At 38.2% G+C, this 18,009-nt stretch overlaps 1 protein-coding gene across 4 annotated transcripts in view; it reads left to right on the top strand.

Moving 5' to 3' along the window:
• LOC109038162 (transducin-like enhancer protein 4) overlaps nt 1-17,819 on the top strand; it is a 180,658-nt gene extending 162,839 nt beyond the window's left edge. For all 4 annotated transcript variants that reach the window (XM_072297155.1, XM_019053134.2, XM_019053146.2 and 1 more), the window contains 10 exons: nt 4,847-4,945; nt 5,972-6,025; nt 6,604-6,695; nt 6,940-7,112; nt 8,108-8,300; nt 8,741-8,990; nt 9,212-9,391; nt 10,759-10,974; nt 11,913-12,140; nt 13,861-17,819. In XM_072297155.1, the coding sequence (XP_072153256.1) occupies nt 4,847-4,945; nt 5,972-6,025; nt 6,604-6,695; nt 6,940-7,112; nt 8,108-8,300; nt 8,741-8,990; nt 9,212-9,391; nt 10,759-10,974; nt 11,913-12,140; nt 13,861-13,968 (1,593 nt within the window). In that variant the 3' untranslated portion in view covers nt 13,969-17,819. The remainder of the gene's footprint in view (nt 1-4,846; nt 4,946-5,971; nt 6,026-6,603; nt 6,696-6,939; nt 7,113-8,107; nt 8,301-8,740; nt 8,991-9,211; nt 9,392-10,758; nt 10,975-11,912; nt 12,141-13,860) is intronic.
• Nucleotides 17,820-18,009: the final 190 nt, after the last annotated feature.

Below are 18,009 nucleotides of genomic sequence, written 5' to 3'. Positions count from 1 at the left end.
TAGCATTTTCTTTTTCTTATGGAAGCTTCAATATGTACAATTTATTATACATGAAAACTCATCTTGAAAACAAATCAGTCCGAATGCCTATTGGTGCGTATCAGCGATGAGATAAACTTATGTTCTAAGTGTACTTTGATTTTAATCAGCTATCTGCACCCAGTGGGAAAGTTTCTAAACCATTTGCTCAACTTTTTCGTCATGACTCCAGAGGAGGCAGATCTGAGTGTTCATTTTCCTTGAGTAACTTTTGCGCTACAGAGAAGCAGGGGAACAGAATCTTCCAAGCTTCCACATTTTCACGCGTCCGCCAGCCGGCTTTCATCATTTTTCTGATCAGTTTTCCACAAAATTTCCCACCGATCTCCAAAAAGATGACGTTTTTCTTCTGTTTTCCTTCGGTTTTTCGAATTTTGGCCCCTCAAAACGTTCCCTCCTTCCACATTTTCACGCGCCCCGGAAGGCGCGTGATCGGGCATTTTCTTTTCTGCACGCTTGCAGAGAAGACAGCGAATCGTTCCCTTTGCAACATTTTGTCTCTGGTGCGGAGCTCCGCGGGGGGGGGGGGGGGGGGGGGGCGGAGCTAACGCACGGGGTGAATTTATGAATCATCGGATTCGGGACGCAGTTGATGAGACAGTCGGGTCGGGGCTCGGAGATGAGGTCCCGACGCGGGCGCGGTTCTGCGGGTTGCGGCCAGACTGTTGCGGGAGCCACCCGAACCACCCCCCGATGTCGGGCGGCGCCCCCTGACAAACACCGCTCGTCCGGGGGGGGGGGGGGGGAGCGGGAAGCGCAGAAAATAAACGTTGATGCCGATCGCGGTACAATGCTCCGTAGAATGCCTCGAGTGTGTTGTGTTGAATCGCCCGCCCGCGCCGCAGCCGACCGGAGTGCAGCATCGCCTGACACAGTAGGCGCCTCCTCTTCGTTTCCCGACAAGAGCGTTCATGAATTACGTAACGCTTCAAGGGGAGGGGGTATGCAGGGGTGCAGGAAGTGCTAGATCGGCCGATCGCGGAGCTAATGTTAAGCCACCTGACAAGGCAGGGTGTCTACAAGTCCGGAATTTCCGGAAATAGTACTGATTTTTTAAGGAGGGTCCGAAAGTACTGGAAAAGTGCAAAATTTCCGCAAGAGGCTCGGAATTTTTTTCATTTTTTTATCATTTATGTCTCAATTTGAGCTGGAAATTCAAATTGTTGAAATTTTTCGAATTTCGTCAAATGGAGGTACTGAAGAAGTACTGAATTTTTCTGTTAAGGAGGTACTGAATTTCTTGGGGATGTATTGAAAAAGTACTGTAAAAGTACCTATTTTTGGCCAGCCTGTTTCAGTAGACACCCTGTCTCAATCAACCAGTATTCATTCCCCACCCCGTTTTGAAAACCAAAAAGTTTAAGATTAGAAACTCCTCATCACGTCCATGTGTGTCCGGGGAAAAATTCTATCCCTCTCGGAGTTCGATATCCGTAGAACGCATTGCACAAGTGAGACAGAGGCAAAATAAAGCAAGGGTTCTTGAACAACCAGGGGGTACGCCCCTTGACCGCTTCGCCGTCCAACCCCCTCGAAGCGTTTCGCGCCTCCGGCGTTATTTACGCGTTGCGCGTAGCGCTCACGATTTTATATCACATAGTTTAATGAGGTCTCAGTAGACACCTCGAAATTGTACACGAACCTGTCTTTCTTCAAATTGGCCATCTTAATGCGGGTTTTCGTCCTTTCGCCTCTGCGACTCGGAAAAGGCGCCAAATTTCGGCCTCGACGCGCCCACTGTGCACGGGTGAAAAGCGGGAGCATGAGGGGGTGGCCGGGATCAATAGTCACCAGTTCCTTCGCCAGTCTACTTTCCCACTGCCCCCGCCCCACACCCCTCCAACCCCCCCGGCTCCTCCCGCGCCCGGCCTTTTCACCTCCCCCGCCATTTGCAAATCGTAATGACAGTCTTTTTTTCCGTGGGACCCCCCTTCCCCCCACCTCGCCCCCCCCCTTCCCCGGGTTCTCGCCGTCTCGCCTCCGAGCTCTGTAATCCTCTTCTCTCTTTTTGTCGAAACGATGGTTTCCTTCGCAAAAACAAATGCTGCCTCTTTATTTCAACTAATGTTTCTTTTACTTACCCCCGCTTCATATTTTTTTATTTATTTTTCCTCTCCTGCCCCCGCTCTCCACGGGGGGTCGGTTCGGGCTCCCTTGCGTCCTGCGCCATCGCCGTGGCTTAGCAACACTGTTGCCGTCCCGGATTTTAAAGATGATCTCTTTTGAGGATCTTGAAATTTTACCGCTAATCAACGTTGTTAAGCTAGGTGTGAAGTACCTCCCTTGTCTGAGTTTTTTTTTTTTTTCTTTTCTTTTCATTTTTTTATTTTTGAATTATTAGTATCAGGTGGTGAAAGCCTTTTTCTTAGATGCACGGGTGTCTGGGACGCTGAGACGTTAAAAATGTCACGGGGTTTCCAAGAGGAGGGAGGGGGGGGGGAGCTCAAGGGATTTGTTTTCCCCCTTTAACCGGAAAATTTTCTCCAAAAACCTGCATATTCATAATTTTCGGGAGGTTTTAACGCATGGACCCCCAGCCCCCCCTTTCTCCATTCAGAGGATTTCTGGCTATGTCGCATCACTAAAAACTAACTTATCTAAAATAACCGGTCGCAGGAAAATCATGGAGAGTTACGGAAACTGCTTTAATTTTATTTCTCATACTGTACCTGGATATTTATCGTAGGGTGCCAAGTTTTTGAAAAGTCGAGGAAAACTTGGGAAAGCCAATTAATTCTACCCAACCTTGAAAAGTCAAGGAAATTTTTCCATCGAGCTTTGAATATCCACGTCTTTCGGAAACTTTAGCACGGCTTCAATTGCCCTAGCGCACTATTACTTGGCAGAGCGCGAATTTTGTACTCGTTAGTTCCATCTCACGGAACATTACCCTGCCCATTATTTTGGAAAATCATGGAAAAGTCAGGGAATTTGTCATTAAAAAAGCATACATAGTTACGAAATCTTAAAATTCAAGGAAACTTGCCATTCTTACGAAGTTCTCACACGAAATATGCCTGTCATACATGGGAGTTAATGTCTAAAGTACGCTCTTTCAAATCTCCTCCTCTATCTCCTTCTCATATCTCCTTTTTTCATCCCTTTTTTCGGTTGATCTTTCATCCAAGGAGATTTTCGAGGCAAGCCAGCGTTCTACCTAACGATCCTCTGCATGCTAGAATTCGTGGAAAAATACATGCTCATCTTGATTTGCTGCGCTTCGAGCTTCCCGTACATTTTTTTCTCCCTAGGAGCTTTGCCTTTTCCGCAACCGAAAAGTCCTCAAAGCAGCGTCTGGGGGCGTCATCTCAGCCAAATTTAGAGGAGAAGGGGCATCGAACCTCTCAAAATTTCGGAAAATGCCCTGAAATGGTCCCACATTGACCCAGACTGCCCCAGTGTAAGTTCAGCTGTAAAATGCGAGATTAAGACATTTCACGCTGTAAAATTTCCTGGCAGCCGGTAGAATTCCCCAGCAAGAGGGAGGTGCTCTGTCTTCCAAAATGACGCCCCTGATAATAAATTTCATCCCTGAGTGCTTAATGCCTTCTCCCTCTTTTTTTGTCGAGGAAGTAAATGACTTTTATTGGAAATATTTTTCACAACTGCACTTGTTGTGTGTCCTTTTGAAATTTTGACTTTAGGACGCTTATGCACCCTTCTGATAAGGATTCAAAATTCCTCCATTAGATGGCTAAAGCCGGCAACATGACGCACGGGTTGTTATCTTCACTCTCTTTGGCGCTCTCCCCTCCTTCATCCGGTGCTCCCCCTCCTCCCTCATATCCCACCCCTTTTCGCGCCGCCTCTCTCACCAATTACCTAATTATTCATGTACACTTCTTCACGTTTTGAATGACTCCTCCCCCGCCTCTCCCGCCTATCTCACCGCAAGCAAAGCAGTTTGGCTCCCAAGGCTACATTCAACATTCCACACCCTCTCACGTCTTTACCATTTTATAACCCTCCCCCCTCCACCCAGCCGTTGATCCCTGTATCTGGTACCTGTCTGCCTCCCCCCGACCTCCCTCGTCTAATTTAATTGTTCTTTTTCAATTAAAACTTTGCCTTCGCCTGCCCGTTCTTCCGCTATCATCGCCACCGATGCTCTTATCACCCCCTTCCTCCCGCGTGGGTGAGTAGTTCAGGGTGGTCCGGGGGGCGTATTATACGCCGCGTATGGATCCCTTCAAACTGCAGACGAAAGGGTTAAGGGTTGCATAGAAGGAGTTAGAGCAGTTTTCCTATGAGGTAGGGACGTTTTCCTCTAGGTGGCCTCGGGCTGTGAGAAGGGCTTATATATTTTATTTATTTATTTGTTTTTTAAATTTATTTATTAGTCCTGGAGTGTCTCAAGTATTTCCTGGAAGGATATTGCAGAATTTTGTAATCAGCAAGATTTTTGGGAAATGAGGACATCTTCTCGTAGCCAGCCAAGTAATGATATCAACCTGAAAGATCTTAGTCAAAGGTCCAGGCAATGAGAACCTGCAAAATTGAAATTTGTCTCGCGCCTAATCTGTCTACCAATATTATTTTTTCTGTATTTTCCTGAAACCAACATCAACGAGGGACATGGATTCTTTAAAAGTTGTATCCATGTGAGGAAGATATTTTTCTTTTTGTTGACATTATGATCGTTGACATCATGCTCCGGCTTATTTTGACTTCTCATTGCCAGGGCACGATGAATCCATGATCAGTTTCGGGTTTTTTTGACACCATGCTCATGCAACGTTGCCTCTGAAATTATTGTTCATGGTTTCAGATTGTCATGTACTGATTTTATGCCTTTTTATTTTTACAGAGGAATTCGATATCACCTGTTGAACGGGAAAAATATAGACCCCGGAGTTCTCCTGAAGTAGAGCATAAAAAAGTTAAAAAAGAAGAAAAAGACTGCCATGTAAGTTCCTTCCTTTTTTTGCCTTTTCGAGCTTTTTTTTTTTCTCAATCACCTTTGGCTGAGTTTCACTCGGAAAATATCCATCTACTTGGAAACAATTAATCGTGAAGATTCTAAAATTACGTTTTATAGATGCTTGTATTGGTTTTATCATTATTATTTGTTGAAATTCTCTAGGATATACTGGCTCATACATTTTTCAAGTTCAAATGTCCTAACACGCGGAAAAATACATCTTGCTATTCGCGGAGGTAATCTGCTGTGCTAAAAAGAAAGAACGCCGTACAAGCATTTGAGAGTTGCCCAATTTCTCCGGATGAAACATGTGTTTTTAGAAAAGTTATGAATATTTTTCTGCGGAATTTTCTAGTACTTCAGATTTAATTGCGAACAAAAGTTTCTATAAAATTGGAAGAATAATATTTACAACTTTTCCAATAAATCAATACTTTATCAAAGGAAATATGGAAACGCCTAAAGGTTCAATGGTTCATGCAGCGTTTTTCTTGAACACGGCAGTGTCACCCCTGCGATGGATGATTGTCAATATTTAATAATAATTGTGTACTTATGCATAAAAAAAAAATTACAAAGCAAAAAATATTATTTCAGTCAATTTTGAAAACAAAACGGAAAGATGTGTATTTATGACAATATTTGTGTGAACTTACTTCGAATTTAACATCAGGGTTGCCAGCGACCGGGAAAACCGGGAAAAGTCAGGGAAAGTCAGGGAATTTCGGTGTTGGTCAGGGATTTTTCTGATTTTTCGTGGAATTAGGCGCGGGCGGTCTCGGGCTCGCGTTGCAGGATCAACTGGATCAATTTCACTTCAACAGACTGCGTCAGATCCATACTTAAAAGTCAGGGAAAAATATTAGAAAGTCAGGGAATGGAAAAAAATAATTTGGCTGGCAACCCTGTAACATTCTTTGTAATCTTTTGAAATTTTCAACGTTCGTTTGCGCATCTTATTTTTGATTTATGTTTATATTGTAATTACATTGATTTACATTTTTGTTACAGGCCAGTGATGGAGAGAAAAGTGATCAAGACTTAGTGGTTGATGATGCTAGTGAGGTGCGTTTATTTTCAAGTCTAGCTTGGGAAGGGGACGGGGCTTTTCGAAGATCCAGGAACAACCTTGAAAATACATGTTTCCAAAGTGACAGCAGGTGTCCTTATAAATTATAAGATACCTAGTCATGAGTACTTAATGCCTCCCAAGTGCTCCTAAAATCTAGAAATATTCTGTAATTTTAAGTGAATTTTCATAGATAATACCAAGTCATAATATACAATTATCGAAGTAAAATAAGGCAAAATATTTTGTAGGATCTAATTTCAATTTTTTAGATCAAAATTTCTGAGGCCTCTCATTTCTGGCACTTACTATACTAAGCTGCATTCGACCCACCCCCTAGTATTTAGCTGTGTAAATATCAGGGAAGTGTCAAGCGATGTAAAGAGAAGGTAAACAAATATTAGTGGTGTCGAAATTGCATCATGAGTAGATTGACAATTTCAGGTAATAAAGAGAGGAAAACATGGCAAATGAGAGAGTAAAAATTGCTGATCGAGCCATTCCAGAATCGCCCCCCCCCTCTTCCATTTACTTTTACCATATTCTAATTTGTATTTCTTTTTTCTTGTTTCAGGATCCTATCTCTCCTCCTAATGGCACTGCCTCTCCTAGAGAAAATGGCATAGACAAAATAGTACCTAAGAAAGAACACATAGGACCTCATAGGTATGCATTTTTGCTCTGATTATTATTAGCAAGTCACGAAAATTAACAGGCCATGCTACAAGCAGTTATTTTCTAGTTAAAGTACCGAAAACTATTGTATAAATTTTGATGGATTGTCAAGTACTAACATCCCATAAGAGTTGTCGGAGAAAAGAACATTACCAACCGCAAAAATTTCTCAAATTCGGATGAAAAATTTTTTTTTTCAAAAACTAACAATGTATCTTAATTGTTTCTATTTCAGTCCAAGAAGTGGAACCAGCTCAAATGCAAGCACACCATCGGCAAAGAAAATGGAGGAAAAACCAACAACCCCAATTTCCAAATCTGTAACCCCAACCAGCGGCGGAAGTGCAAGTAGTATCGTCGGAGGACCCTCCTCAGCTCTGAAACCTCTTGTCAAACCCCCTGCTCTATGTAAGCATTATTCAGATCATCTTTCAATAGTCCAAGATGGAAAAGTAAGATTTATCGAAACAAATGCAGTGAAATTTCAGACAGGGTTGGAATTAATGTACTACAAAAAATGTTTCATCAAAAGTTCATATACCATGCAGGATATACTTGTCAACAATCTCTGAAATCAAATCATAAGTAAAAGATCAGAGTCAATTATCTACAAGTGAATCAGTCTCTTGGACTTTTCTTTATGAGAGGAATCCCTTGCATAGAATTAGACAACTGCGATCAACCGAGCTGCATTTTACTATGCCTTTCCACTAAAATTTTATTTTTTCAACCAAAAACCAAGCAAGATAATGCCTCAAAACTGTTTGTACATTTCTTTTTGCTTGTAAAGAATATTCTCACAAAATTTCGAATCAAAATGAGTACTTTTCTGCCGGAAGAATAAATTTAAAAGGAAATTGGGCAACTAATAAAATCCGTCCAATTTAGCCAATTCCAATTGCCAATTTTTAAATCAAATTCACCCAGTTTTTAGCTCAGTCCTGTTTTAAAACTCCCAATGCACAACTGCAGACACATAGAAAGATGGTATGTGTGGGTGTTAGATGTTGTGGCTGAATGTGTTTAAAATAATTTGGTTAGGCAGCAGAGGGTTTTAAAATTTAGCTCTGAAAGTTTGGAAAGTATTTTTTAAAATTTAAATCAGATTGACATCAAGAAAAGTTCACTGAAAAAATACAAATTAGGATGGTTTTTTCAGCAGTTATATGTGATCGAAATCGTCCAACTGAGATGCACTGGACGTTTTTTCATCCTGTTAGAGGATTCTGATTACGCATAACATCGGAAGGGTGTTTCAATTTTTGACAGTGTGAAGATGGATGCCTTGAATTTCCCGGTTTTGATATTTTCTATTGATCAGTAAATATTGCACGTACTTTCTAAGTTAACTATAATCAAGTTGTGTATTTTCATATCCTGCAACTGTTTTTTTTTATTTTCAGCGCAATATCCGCACTATTTAGCAGGTGCTGCACCTCATGAGTTACAAGCTGCCAGTGCATATGGAGCTTTGCACAATAATTTAGCACCAACTCTCAACAACTATCCCAGACCTCCCTTAGTTGGTTATGACCCTCATTCAACGATGAGAGCTCCCCTTGGACCAGCACTCAGTGGGATTCCAGGAGGAAAGCCGTAAGTTTTGTGATTCGTTTTTTACTCTCTTTTACAAGATTTTACTCATTCTCATGCAGCACTAATAGTTTTTATGTTGCTTTGAGCGATTCTTGTTGAAGGGTCCGTCCTGAAACTACTTCAGATTGTAAGGGGGGGATCTGACATTGCGAAGCCTCTCTTGGTAATCACTTAAATGTGTGAAAGTGCAGCCTAATTTAAATTGCAGAACCAGTACCTAAATAAAGTTAGAAAAGCTGATTAAGCTTTTAATGTTTAGACCAGAATCTCAATCTACAATTGTGAATTAGCAAATTGGGCCCACCTGACCTTGACGTTTATCATTTTAACATGCCCAGATAGGCTGTATTTATTGGTAACATTACTTATACCTTTGATCTTTTGTACTTTTATCGCATTTCATTTTTTTCAATATCATTTGTCAATGTTTGTGCTTTCAGAGCCTATTCTTTTTTTGTGAGCGCTGAAGGACAAATGCAACCTGTTCCATTTCCACCCGACGCATTGATTGGGCCGGGAATCCCTCGCCATGCAAGGCAGATTAATACATTATCGCACGGTGAGGTAGTCTGTGCTGTGACCATTAGTAATCCCACCAAATATGTTTACACGGGAGGCAAAGGCTGTGTCAAAGTGTGGGATATCAGCCAGCCTGGCTCGAAGACCCCTGTATCTCAGTTAGACTGTTTGGTAAGTGTTATTTTCGGATATCAGTAGTTTTTTAACGCTTTGAACTGAGAGCTTAGTTGCTCTAGTAAAGTAACCGCAGCATTAAAGCTGTCTGATATATTATGAAGATAAAATGAAAAGTTTGGCAATGACAAAGAAAATTATAATGTATTGTTTTATCAGTGCGTTCAAATGTCTCAAATTGTCGTATTAACAAGCGTCATAATGTTTTTATTTTGCAGCAACGGGACAACTATATAAGATCTGTCAAGCTGCTACCTGATGGGCGGACATTAATTGTCGGTGGTGAAGCTAGTAATTTAAGTATATGGGATCTCGCGTCTCCGACACCTAGGATCAAAGCAGAACTCACCTCTAGTGCTCCAGCCTGTTATGCCTTAGCCATTAGTCCAGACTCCAAGGTAACCATTTTGAATATTGTGTTTAGCTTACATTTTCGTGGAACAAAAAACGCCTGCCTGTCACTTCAAGGACCTGTGATAGCCGAAGTAAAAGGAAGTTGTCTTTGAAAGACTAATATCTGTCAAAAGAGTTTCGTTGTGGTCATTTTTTAACACTGAATAATCGATAACAAACCATCAGACAACCATTTTAAGATACATATAATTCATAGCACTTGGTTTTCATTTCTTTTCATGATTGGACGGATCCAATCAAAATATACCTAAGCACATCAAACGTTGCCTAATTTTTTCTGATGTGTCATTTTTAACCAATAAATTGAGCAACGTTGAAACTTGAAATTTTGTGAGTATATTCTTTATAATCTATGATAAATTCACAGAAAGTTTAAAAGCGTTAAGTAGTCTAGTTTTCTCTTGAAAAAAATGAAACACCAGAGAAAATTAGGCAATGTCAAATGTAGTTAGACCGATTCCGCTTGAATCAGTCACATTTGATGTTGAAAATAATTCACTCAGCAGGAAGTATGAAAAGAATTATTTATAAAAATATTGATTAATAAACACCAAAAATATTTATGATTAATATTAGTTCCATCGCAGAAACATGATGTTGTGTTTATGTTCATTTTGAACCGTGTCAAGTACATGTCAATATCTTGCTGAGGAGTTAACGTTCAAACTTTCCGTTGCGTGAATTGCTTTCAATATAAAATTTTGAAGAGGAAACATACAAAAAAGTCCTTTAAATCATACCTTGTCTAATGGCAGATTGAACAGATTACAATCTTCTTGTGTCCTGCAAATGAACTGCATTTCTAATTCATTCAGAATAAGGATTGTGAGAAAATACTTGTTAAAATTCAGGAGATGCAGGACAGGTAGAAGGAAAATACTTGAAGTAGTAAAGTATGAAGGACACCGTGAAAGTCATGTGTTTTTCTATTTTGATTAAAAAAAAAAAAAAAAAAAAAAAAAACACTTTGATATGGTCTAAATACTGTCAAGTACCAAGGTGGTGGAGCATTGCTATGCCCACATTATTTAGAAGAAAAATCAAAGCTGAAAAAATTCCAGAAATTATAATCAGAGATTCAAAAATGAACTGTAATACGTTTTACTATAAAACTGAAGGAGAAGAGCTGTATTTATTTGAAGCTTTGGAAACTGTTTATTTTCAACACAAAAAAATTTTAATATGAAATCCAAAGAATCGTTCAATTTCTCTTTATTACAAATTCTATTAATTTAATTTAATATTGTAAATTTTCTAAATAATGCTTTTTTCACACAAGCCTGAATTTTTGTCAAATTCGAGCCTGATAGTACTAATAGCCTTATAAATTTGCTTTACTTCTTGTGTCCAGGTTTGCTTTAGTTGTTGTTCAGACGGCAACATCGCCGTTTGGGATCTCCACAATGAAACGTTGGTGCGACAGTTTCAAGGTCACACTGACGGTGCTTCTTGCATTGATATCTCTGCCGACGGCACAAAACTGTGGACGGGCGGTCTCGACAATACTGTTCGATCCTGGGATCTGCGTGAGGGTCGGCAGTTGGAGCAGCATGACTTTTCGTCTCAGGTATGTCATTGAATTTTTAATTTATCATCCTCAAGTAGACTCAGTGCTCTTGTGAGGTTTCGCAGTTCGACGTGAAATAAGAACTATTTTGGCATACTGTGTTTCGATGTACAAATGAAAGAGTCAGAAAAGAGTGAGTGACGGTGAAAGTCAAAAACACTTATTTTAATTTGCAATGTTGCAGATTTCGTGGCACTTTTGACTGATTCAAGAATAATCTCATTTCTTGGAATTTTTGATGATTTGAATACTCTGCAAAAATTTCGAATTAATTAATGTTCATCTAGTTTTCTTTTTGCATTAATTAAATAATGGCAGAGGTTTTGACAAGCTCCAGTCAAATTCTGTGTTTTTCGTCTTTCAAATTGTCATCTATTGAAGACTGTGGGAGATGCCTCTTGAAAATTGAAGAAAACTGAGGAGGGATATCGATAAGAGCCGTTTTTGGGCCTACCCTGAAGTTCCTTAACTCTACCATTTTCCTCTCATCGGAGTTTATATTTTACAGATTACATCATGATTTGGTCATTTTCGGTCTCTTTTCTGGTCTAATATTGGCCTAAATGTGGGTCTGAAGGCTGATTTTGGCTGAAAATGTGGATTTTGCAGGTTTGTAGTCGAATGCCAACAAATTCGCATTTTTCGCCAAAATCGACCTGCAGACCTATAACTTGGCCAGTGTTAGACCCAATTAAATACCGGAAATGAAAAAATCATGATGCATTACATAAAATATAGACCGTCAATGAGGGCAGGTCTAAAAAAGGCTGCAAATGGTTGAAAAGTAACTTGCTTGAAAGATTATTTGAGTTCCAAAACGAAATATACCTTATGCAAGTGAGTTTCAAGTCAATTTTTAATGCCCCCTTAGTCGTATTATGAAACTCATGTTGTGATATCAAATCACCGTTCGTAACACAAGTGGTATTTGTTGGCAGATATTCTCATTAGGATATTGTCCAACGGGCGAATGGTTAGCGGTTGGTATGGAGAATAGCAATGTTGAAGTCTTGCACGCCCACAAGGCAGACAAGTATCAACTGCACCTGCACGAATCTTGTGTTCTATCTTTGCGCTTTGCGGCCTGTGGGAAATGGTTTGTCTCCACCGGCAAAGACAACCTCCTCAATGCATGGCGAACGCCATACGGTGCTTCAATATTCCAGGTAAGTCGAATCTTTCTTACCTTCACTGATTCAATCATCAATGCCTCTCCATTTCAGAAAGTTTATCAAATTTTCATCGCACAATGGTCCAAAATGGGAAATCAGTGGACAAATTAAGATCTTCTGCCTAACTTTTTAAAAATGATGTACGACTATTGGTCCCCTGCAGAGATCATGGGGAACAATGTTCTTATCAATGCATTCAATTGGGTTCAGTTTATTAAATTTTCATCGCACAATGGTCCAAAATGGGAAATTAGTGGACAAATTAAGATCTTCTGTTGAAATCTAACCTAACCTAACCTAACCTTTCCTAAATCCTTAGAAAGGATTTATTGTAAAGTATTATTCTAACTACAATTATTCTCTGACAACTAACTAGGACAAAAACCACCCAGTTAGCCGGATTTTAAGGATCCAAAAGCTAAGTTCCTCCTGAATTACCGTTTCCAGACCTCATTTGTTCAGTTCAAAACAGTGAACATGGATAGCTTTTATTGGCTACTAACTTATTTTGAATTTACACCTTTCGAATCTAGTGAAAAACCTCATAGTTTCATGTTATTTTTCAAAAATTTCAACAGAAGATCTTAATTTGTCCACTAATTTCCCATTTTGGACCATTGTGCGATGAAAATTTGATAAACTGAACCCAATTGAATGCATTGATAAGAACATTGTTCCCCATGATCTCTGCAGGGGACCAATAGTCGTACATCATTTTTAAAAAGTTAGGCAGAAGATCTTAATTTGTCCACTGATTTCCCATTTTGGACCATTGTGCGATGAAAATTTGATAAACTGAACTCAATTGAATGCATTGAAGACCGATAAGAACATTGTTCCACATGATCTCTGCAGGAGACCAACAATTTTACTTCCATTTTTAAAAAGTTTGACAAAGAATCCTTATCTGTCCACGATTTCTCCCCATTTTGGACCACTGTACGTCCAAAATTTTTGAAACTGAACACAGTTACATGCACGGGGGCTCAATAAGAACATTTACAGCCCAAACCCATCAATAGTGTAACTTTTTCGTCCATTTTTCCCGTCTTTTTGCTGTAAAAATGCTGTCCAGAATGATGGCGATTTGGCAACTTTGCCCCCCCATTTCTCAAAAACGGTGCGTATACTCAAGCTAAAATTTTTACCAGAGTTTTAGGGTATCATAAGGTATCGTTTGGGCCCGGTTTCAGAAAAATCCCTTCTGGCCCAAATTGTGCCATTCTTGGCGTCGCTCTTTGAACGACCTATTGAACCTATTCATGTATAACTGTAAATCTGTTTGCTAATTCTTAGTCATCACGTACTTTTTATCTCATTACAAAATTCGAACTGGAGAAATATTTTTTGATTTTTATTTTGTGCCCACTTTTTACCTTCTTGTGAAAAACCCTGAAAATGAAGGATCCTCGGTGAGTAAGGAAAGAAAACCTTTCCTGCCCCATTTGATTCTAGTGATCTTCAGTTTTCTAAGCAAATCAGAAGTCTGGCTCCTGAAATTTACAAAACGTTGCTTTCTCTTTTATGAGTTGATCAGGCAATTCTTAAGACGTCTGCATGCAAACTTCATGAAAGATCAGATGTTTGTGTGATACACCTTGTTGTTCCTTTCAAATATTGTAAAAATGTACATTATATACCATAGAATTTTTGTATTATTGCTTCTACTGTCAACGTCATCTCTCATTACAACCTTTTTTCTTTTGTGTTTCAGTCGAAAGAATCGTCTTCTGTGCTTAGTTGTGATATATCTGCCGATGACAAGTACATAGTCACGGGTTCAGGTGACAAGAAAGCGACTGTCTATGAAGTCATCTACTGATCTGGGAACAAAGTCCGACCAGATTTTATTCTGCAGTACAACAGCCAATCCAATCTCAGCTTTTAATTTGCTTTTAATTATTTTTACTTGATTTTACCACCTGTTTTATTGAATGTTCCTTGCAATTGGACTCTAGCAGTGCAGATTTGGTTTTCATTTTAGAAAAATACTAATTTTCCCATTCCTTTGATATACCTCCCGACAAGGCAGGTCTAAAAATTGGCTTTTGATCTTGTTCGGAATGGTTTGTTAAAAAAAAAAAAAAAAAAAGCGAATCTGAGAAACCATTTCCAACTGCACTGTTGGAGGACAGTTGTCATTGATTTCTCTCTAGTCTGTGTTCTCTTCTCCTGTCCTCACTGAATTCGGTGAGCTGATTTAAGAGACAAATTGTGAACATTTCAATAATTTTATTGGGGCTTGAAAGTGATGTGGATCGTTACAGAAAGCCTATTTTTACGTCCTTTTTTCCAGTGTTATTTTTTTTTTTTTTTGTGAATAATTTTTTTTCTCGTTTTTAATGGGAGCTGTTGTTAACTTTTGTCCCGTAAGCTGTATCTATCGTTACATTATGAGAACTAGAATATGAGCATGCCTATGACGAAAGTTTCCAAGAGCCGCTTCTTTTAGAAGGCAAGTTACGTATGTATTGACACCCACTCTTTTAATTCTCTGATTTGTCATCGTCAAGAGCTGATTGCTCTTTCTTGTGATAACCAATAGGATTGAATTTACCGCAGATGATGTACCTAAGCTCGTGAATACTTTATTTTCGCCCAATGTAAATTTTCACTCTGCATTTCTTCTTTTTTTCTTCGAATCGAGTTTTGAATGTCAACATTATGAGTAAAAGACAGCTAAGCAGAGTCTGAATTTTAGCATCATATTCTAATAATCCTCTCCAAAATTTGCATAGGGAACAATACAAGCGACAAAATTTTTCGGATCTAATGCCAAAGCAAGGTATCCATTTTCATGTCAGTAAATTAAAACATGTATCTCACTCATGAAAGAACCAGAATCCACTTGAGCTAAATCAAACATTAAGTAAATTTTGGCATGTTTCACAGTCCTTGAGATTTCTGGTTGGAATGTGTCAATTTTTTCTTAATATATTTGTATTCTAATTTTTCATCCAACAGGAACGGTTTCTTAAATTGAATACGCAAGTACTTCTTCACAGTTTTTTTAACTTAAGTAGATTTTGAGTTTTCTTGTGAATTGAACCTTTGAAGATTCTGAAATGAAGTCTACCCAGAAACATTAGTATTTAGTTTAAGGGTTGATTTACAATAATACCACTGCATGGGATTGGATCTAATCGCTCCCTAGAAACATTTGATAAATAGTATTCAATGTTTAAAATGTAACATATTGCTGGAATTCAAACCCTGTCTTGTGGTTTATTTAGCTGCAATTGAGGGATATTTGGACTTCAATTTCCAATTCAGAACTACAATTTCTGGCTCATCCATAAAAACACTAAAGTACCCAGGGAAACTAATGATCTATACTTACATTATTTCTAAACCAGGCCAGTTCCGAATTGCAAAATGTAGTCCATTTCTTTCTCTTCCTCTCAAGATGAGTTGAGTCATCTGCTGAATTCATGTTGTTTTGATTAAAATGTAGTAGTCCTCAAATTCTAAGCCATTGATTGGTGAAGAACACTTTTCGAAGTGCTGAGAAGTCATCTGTACCTGTTTCTTTGTTGAATATTGGATGGAATGAGCCAGAATCAGCCTTACTCTATCAGACGTTGCCTAATTTCCTCCCTTGCTTTATTCTTTCAACAGTTAATCAAGTAATTTTCTAAATTGAAATTATGAAAGTTTATTCTTGATGATCTAGAGTAAATTAGGCCACCTGAAATACAGTTAGGCTAATTATGGTTGAAGTATCCAAATGAGAGTAATTGGCAATTTTCTTGCTTGCTTTTATGTATTATGAAAGTGATCATGTGGGAATGAATTTTTTTAAATAATGATGACAAATTGATTGGAGGTGATTGTGTACGAGCATTTTTTTTCCTGTCGCGCCTAGCAATACAATCAACCAGGAGGGCAACTGAAAACTGTCAAATGACCTTTAGAACAACATTCATGGTGCTGTTTATTGGGCAATCAGACAATAACAATCAAAACAATCGCCTATCAAGGAACTGTATGCTGGTGAACTCGTCTATACTCGACTGTTCCAGAATGGAGTGACAAGTATATGGTCTCATAGATGCACATGTATGAGTTAAGAAAGGGTTAACATCATTTTAAAAATGATCATTCCGTGCATTGCGGATGAGGCATTTGTAAACAAAAAATTGTTGAGGAGGCAGGTCTAAGATTTTTTACAGGAATTTCAAATATTGAATTTTTTGGAATTCTCTTCCGGTTTTGTCGAGGCTCTTTCGAAAAAGATAACTGAAATGTCTGAAATTCAACAACAATAAGAGGGATCATCGGCTTTTCATTCTATTTCCAAAATGTATAATTATGTATTACCTAATCCCAGTTTTTACCATGTTGGGTCCAGTGTATTATTCCAGCGTCAATACATTTTTTTTTTCTACAGACGTTATATCAGTTTAATTTTAAAAGTGTTCGTTAATAAGGAAGTTCTATGTGAAAACTACCTTTATCAACAACAAAAATATAAATGCCTGAAAACTAAGCAAAATAAATTGTTTTCTTCTTGCTATAAGAAATTAATCTTATTTCTTGATTTTTAACCTTATAAATATTTACTTCAAAGGGACCGGTTTAACTGGAATCTGCGTAACTACATCAGATATTGCCTAATTTTCTCTGATGTTCTTTCTTAACGTATGAAAATAAGCAATGGTGAAATTTTGTCAGTATATTTTTCATAATCTAGGGTAAATTTACGTAAAATTTAAAAATTTCAAGTGGTTCAGTTCGTAGTTGAAAAAAAATGAGAGAAAGTTAGGCCACATGAAATGCATGTATGATGAATCCAGCTATTTTATGAAGAGAAAACTTAATCATCATCACTAACTGTGATTTTCTGTGGCTCCTCTTGGTCCCATCATGAATATTTTTCAAAAATTAAAGACAGTAATATTGCATGCTTTATTCTTGAAGAAAAAATTATATGAGAGTAGAAACTTTTGAATGTCGCAATCGAGATACTTGGTTGATTGTTGTTAGTATTTATTTCAGCAAATTCTATGAAAGCCATCGAAAGGTCATCAAATGTCTGTACACCCTCTTTCTGTTTCCTTTCCTAATTAAATATTTCAAATCTGCAAGCAGGTTGGCATAATTGTAACGTTTTCTTTGTATAATTTTATTGATGCCTCTCAATTGTTTCTCTGTGCTTTCTTGTAGCTGCATCATTCTCAGCTTGAGCATTTTGTTGTCTGAATTTTTGGACTCTTTCTTTTTATTTATGATTTGTGATCCTGGAGTAAAATGTCTCAATGTGTCTTGTCTCATTTCCTCCAATGCACGATGCAATTTATGATAAAGTTTAAGTTTGTACTGCTGAAGCTCAAACTCAGAATGAAATGGCCACTTCAAATTACAATTGTTGTGCATTACTTTTAAGCACTGGGTACGTACCTAACTACATAAGTTCGTAAATTGACAAGTAAAAGGTAAAGTAACAGATCGTTTTTCTTTCTTTCTTTCTTTCTTTTTATTGATCTGTAAATTTAGATTATGCAATGGTTTGTGTTCCCAAATTGCAAATTAGTCATTAGTTGATGACTATTTTGTTTATAAATCAATTGTACAGCTGTTGTAGTAAATATTGTAAATTTTTATGGGAAACCAGTAAATATTTAATACACAATTCCTCAATTGTGAAATAATAATAAACATTTTTATTACTAACTTTTGTTTAACTTGTTTTGCTACCTTCATTCCTAGTCAGGATTCACGTCAAATAAATTTTTCCATTTCTACATTGAGACAGAAGGTCTACCATCCTTAATTCTTGAATTTATTTTCACCGCTAAACTGAAGATGGGAGAAAAATTGGAATTTTAGTTTTGAAAGAAAATTCCGTGTAGTATCTTCAAGA

Source organism: Bemisia tabaci, chromosome 1 (genome assembly GCF_918797505.1).
Source record: "Bemisia tabaci chromosome 1, PGI_BMITA_v3".
Classification (NCBI taxonomy): domain Eukaryota; kingdom Metazoa; phylum Arthropoda; class Insecta; order Hemiptera; family Aleyrodidae; genus Bemisia; species Bemisia tabaci.
This window is presented reverse-complemented; position numbering and strand designations above follow the sequence as displayed.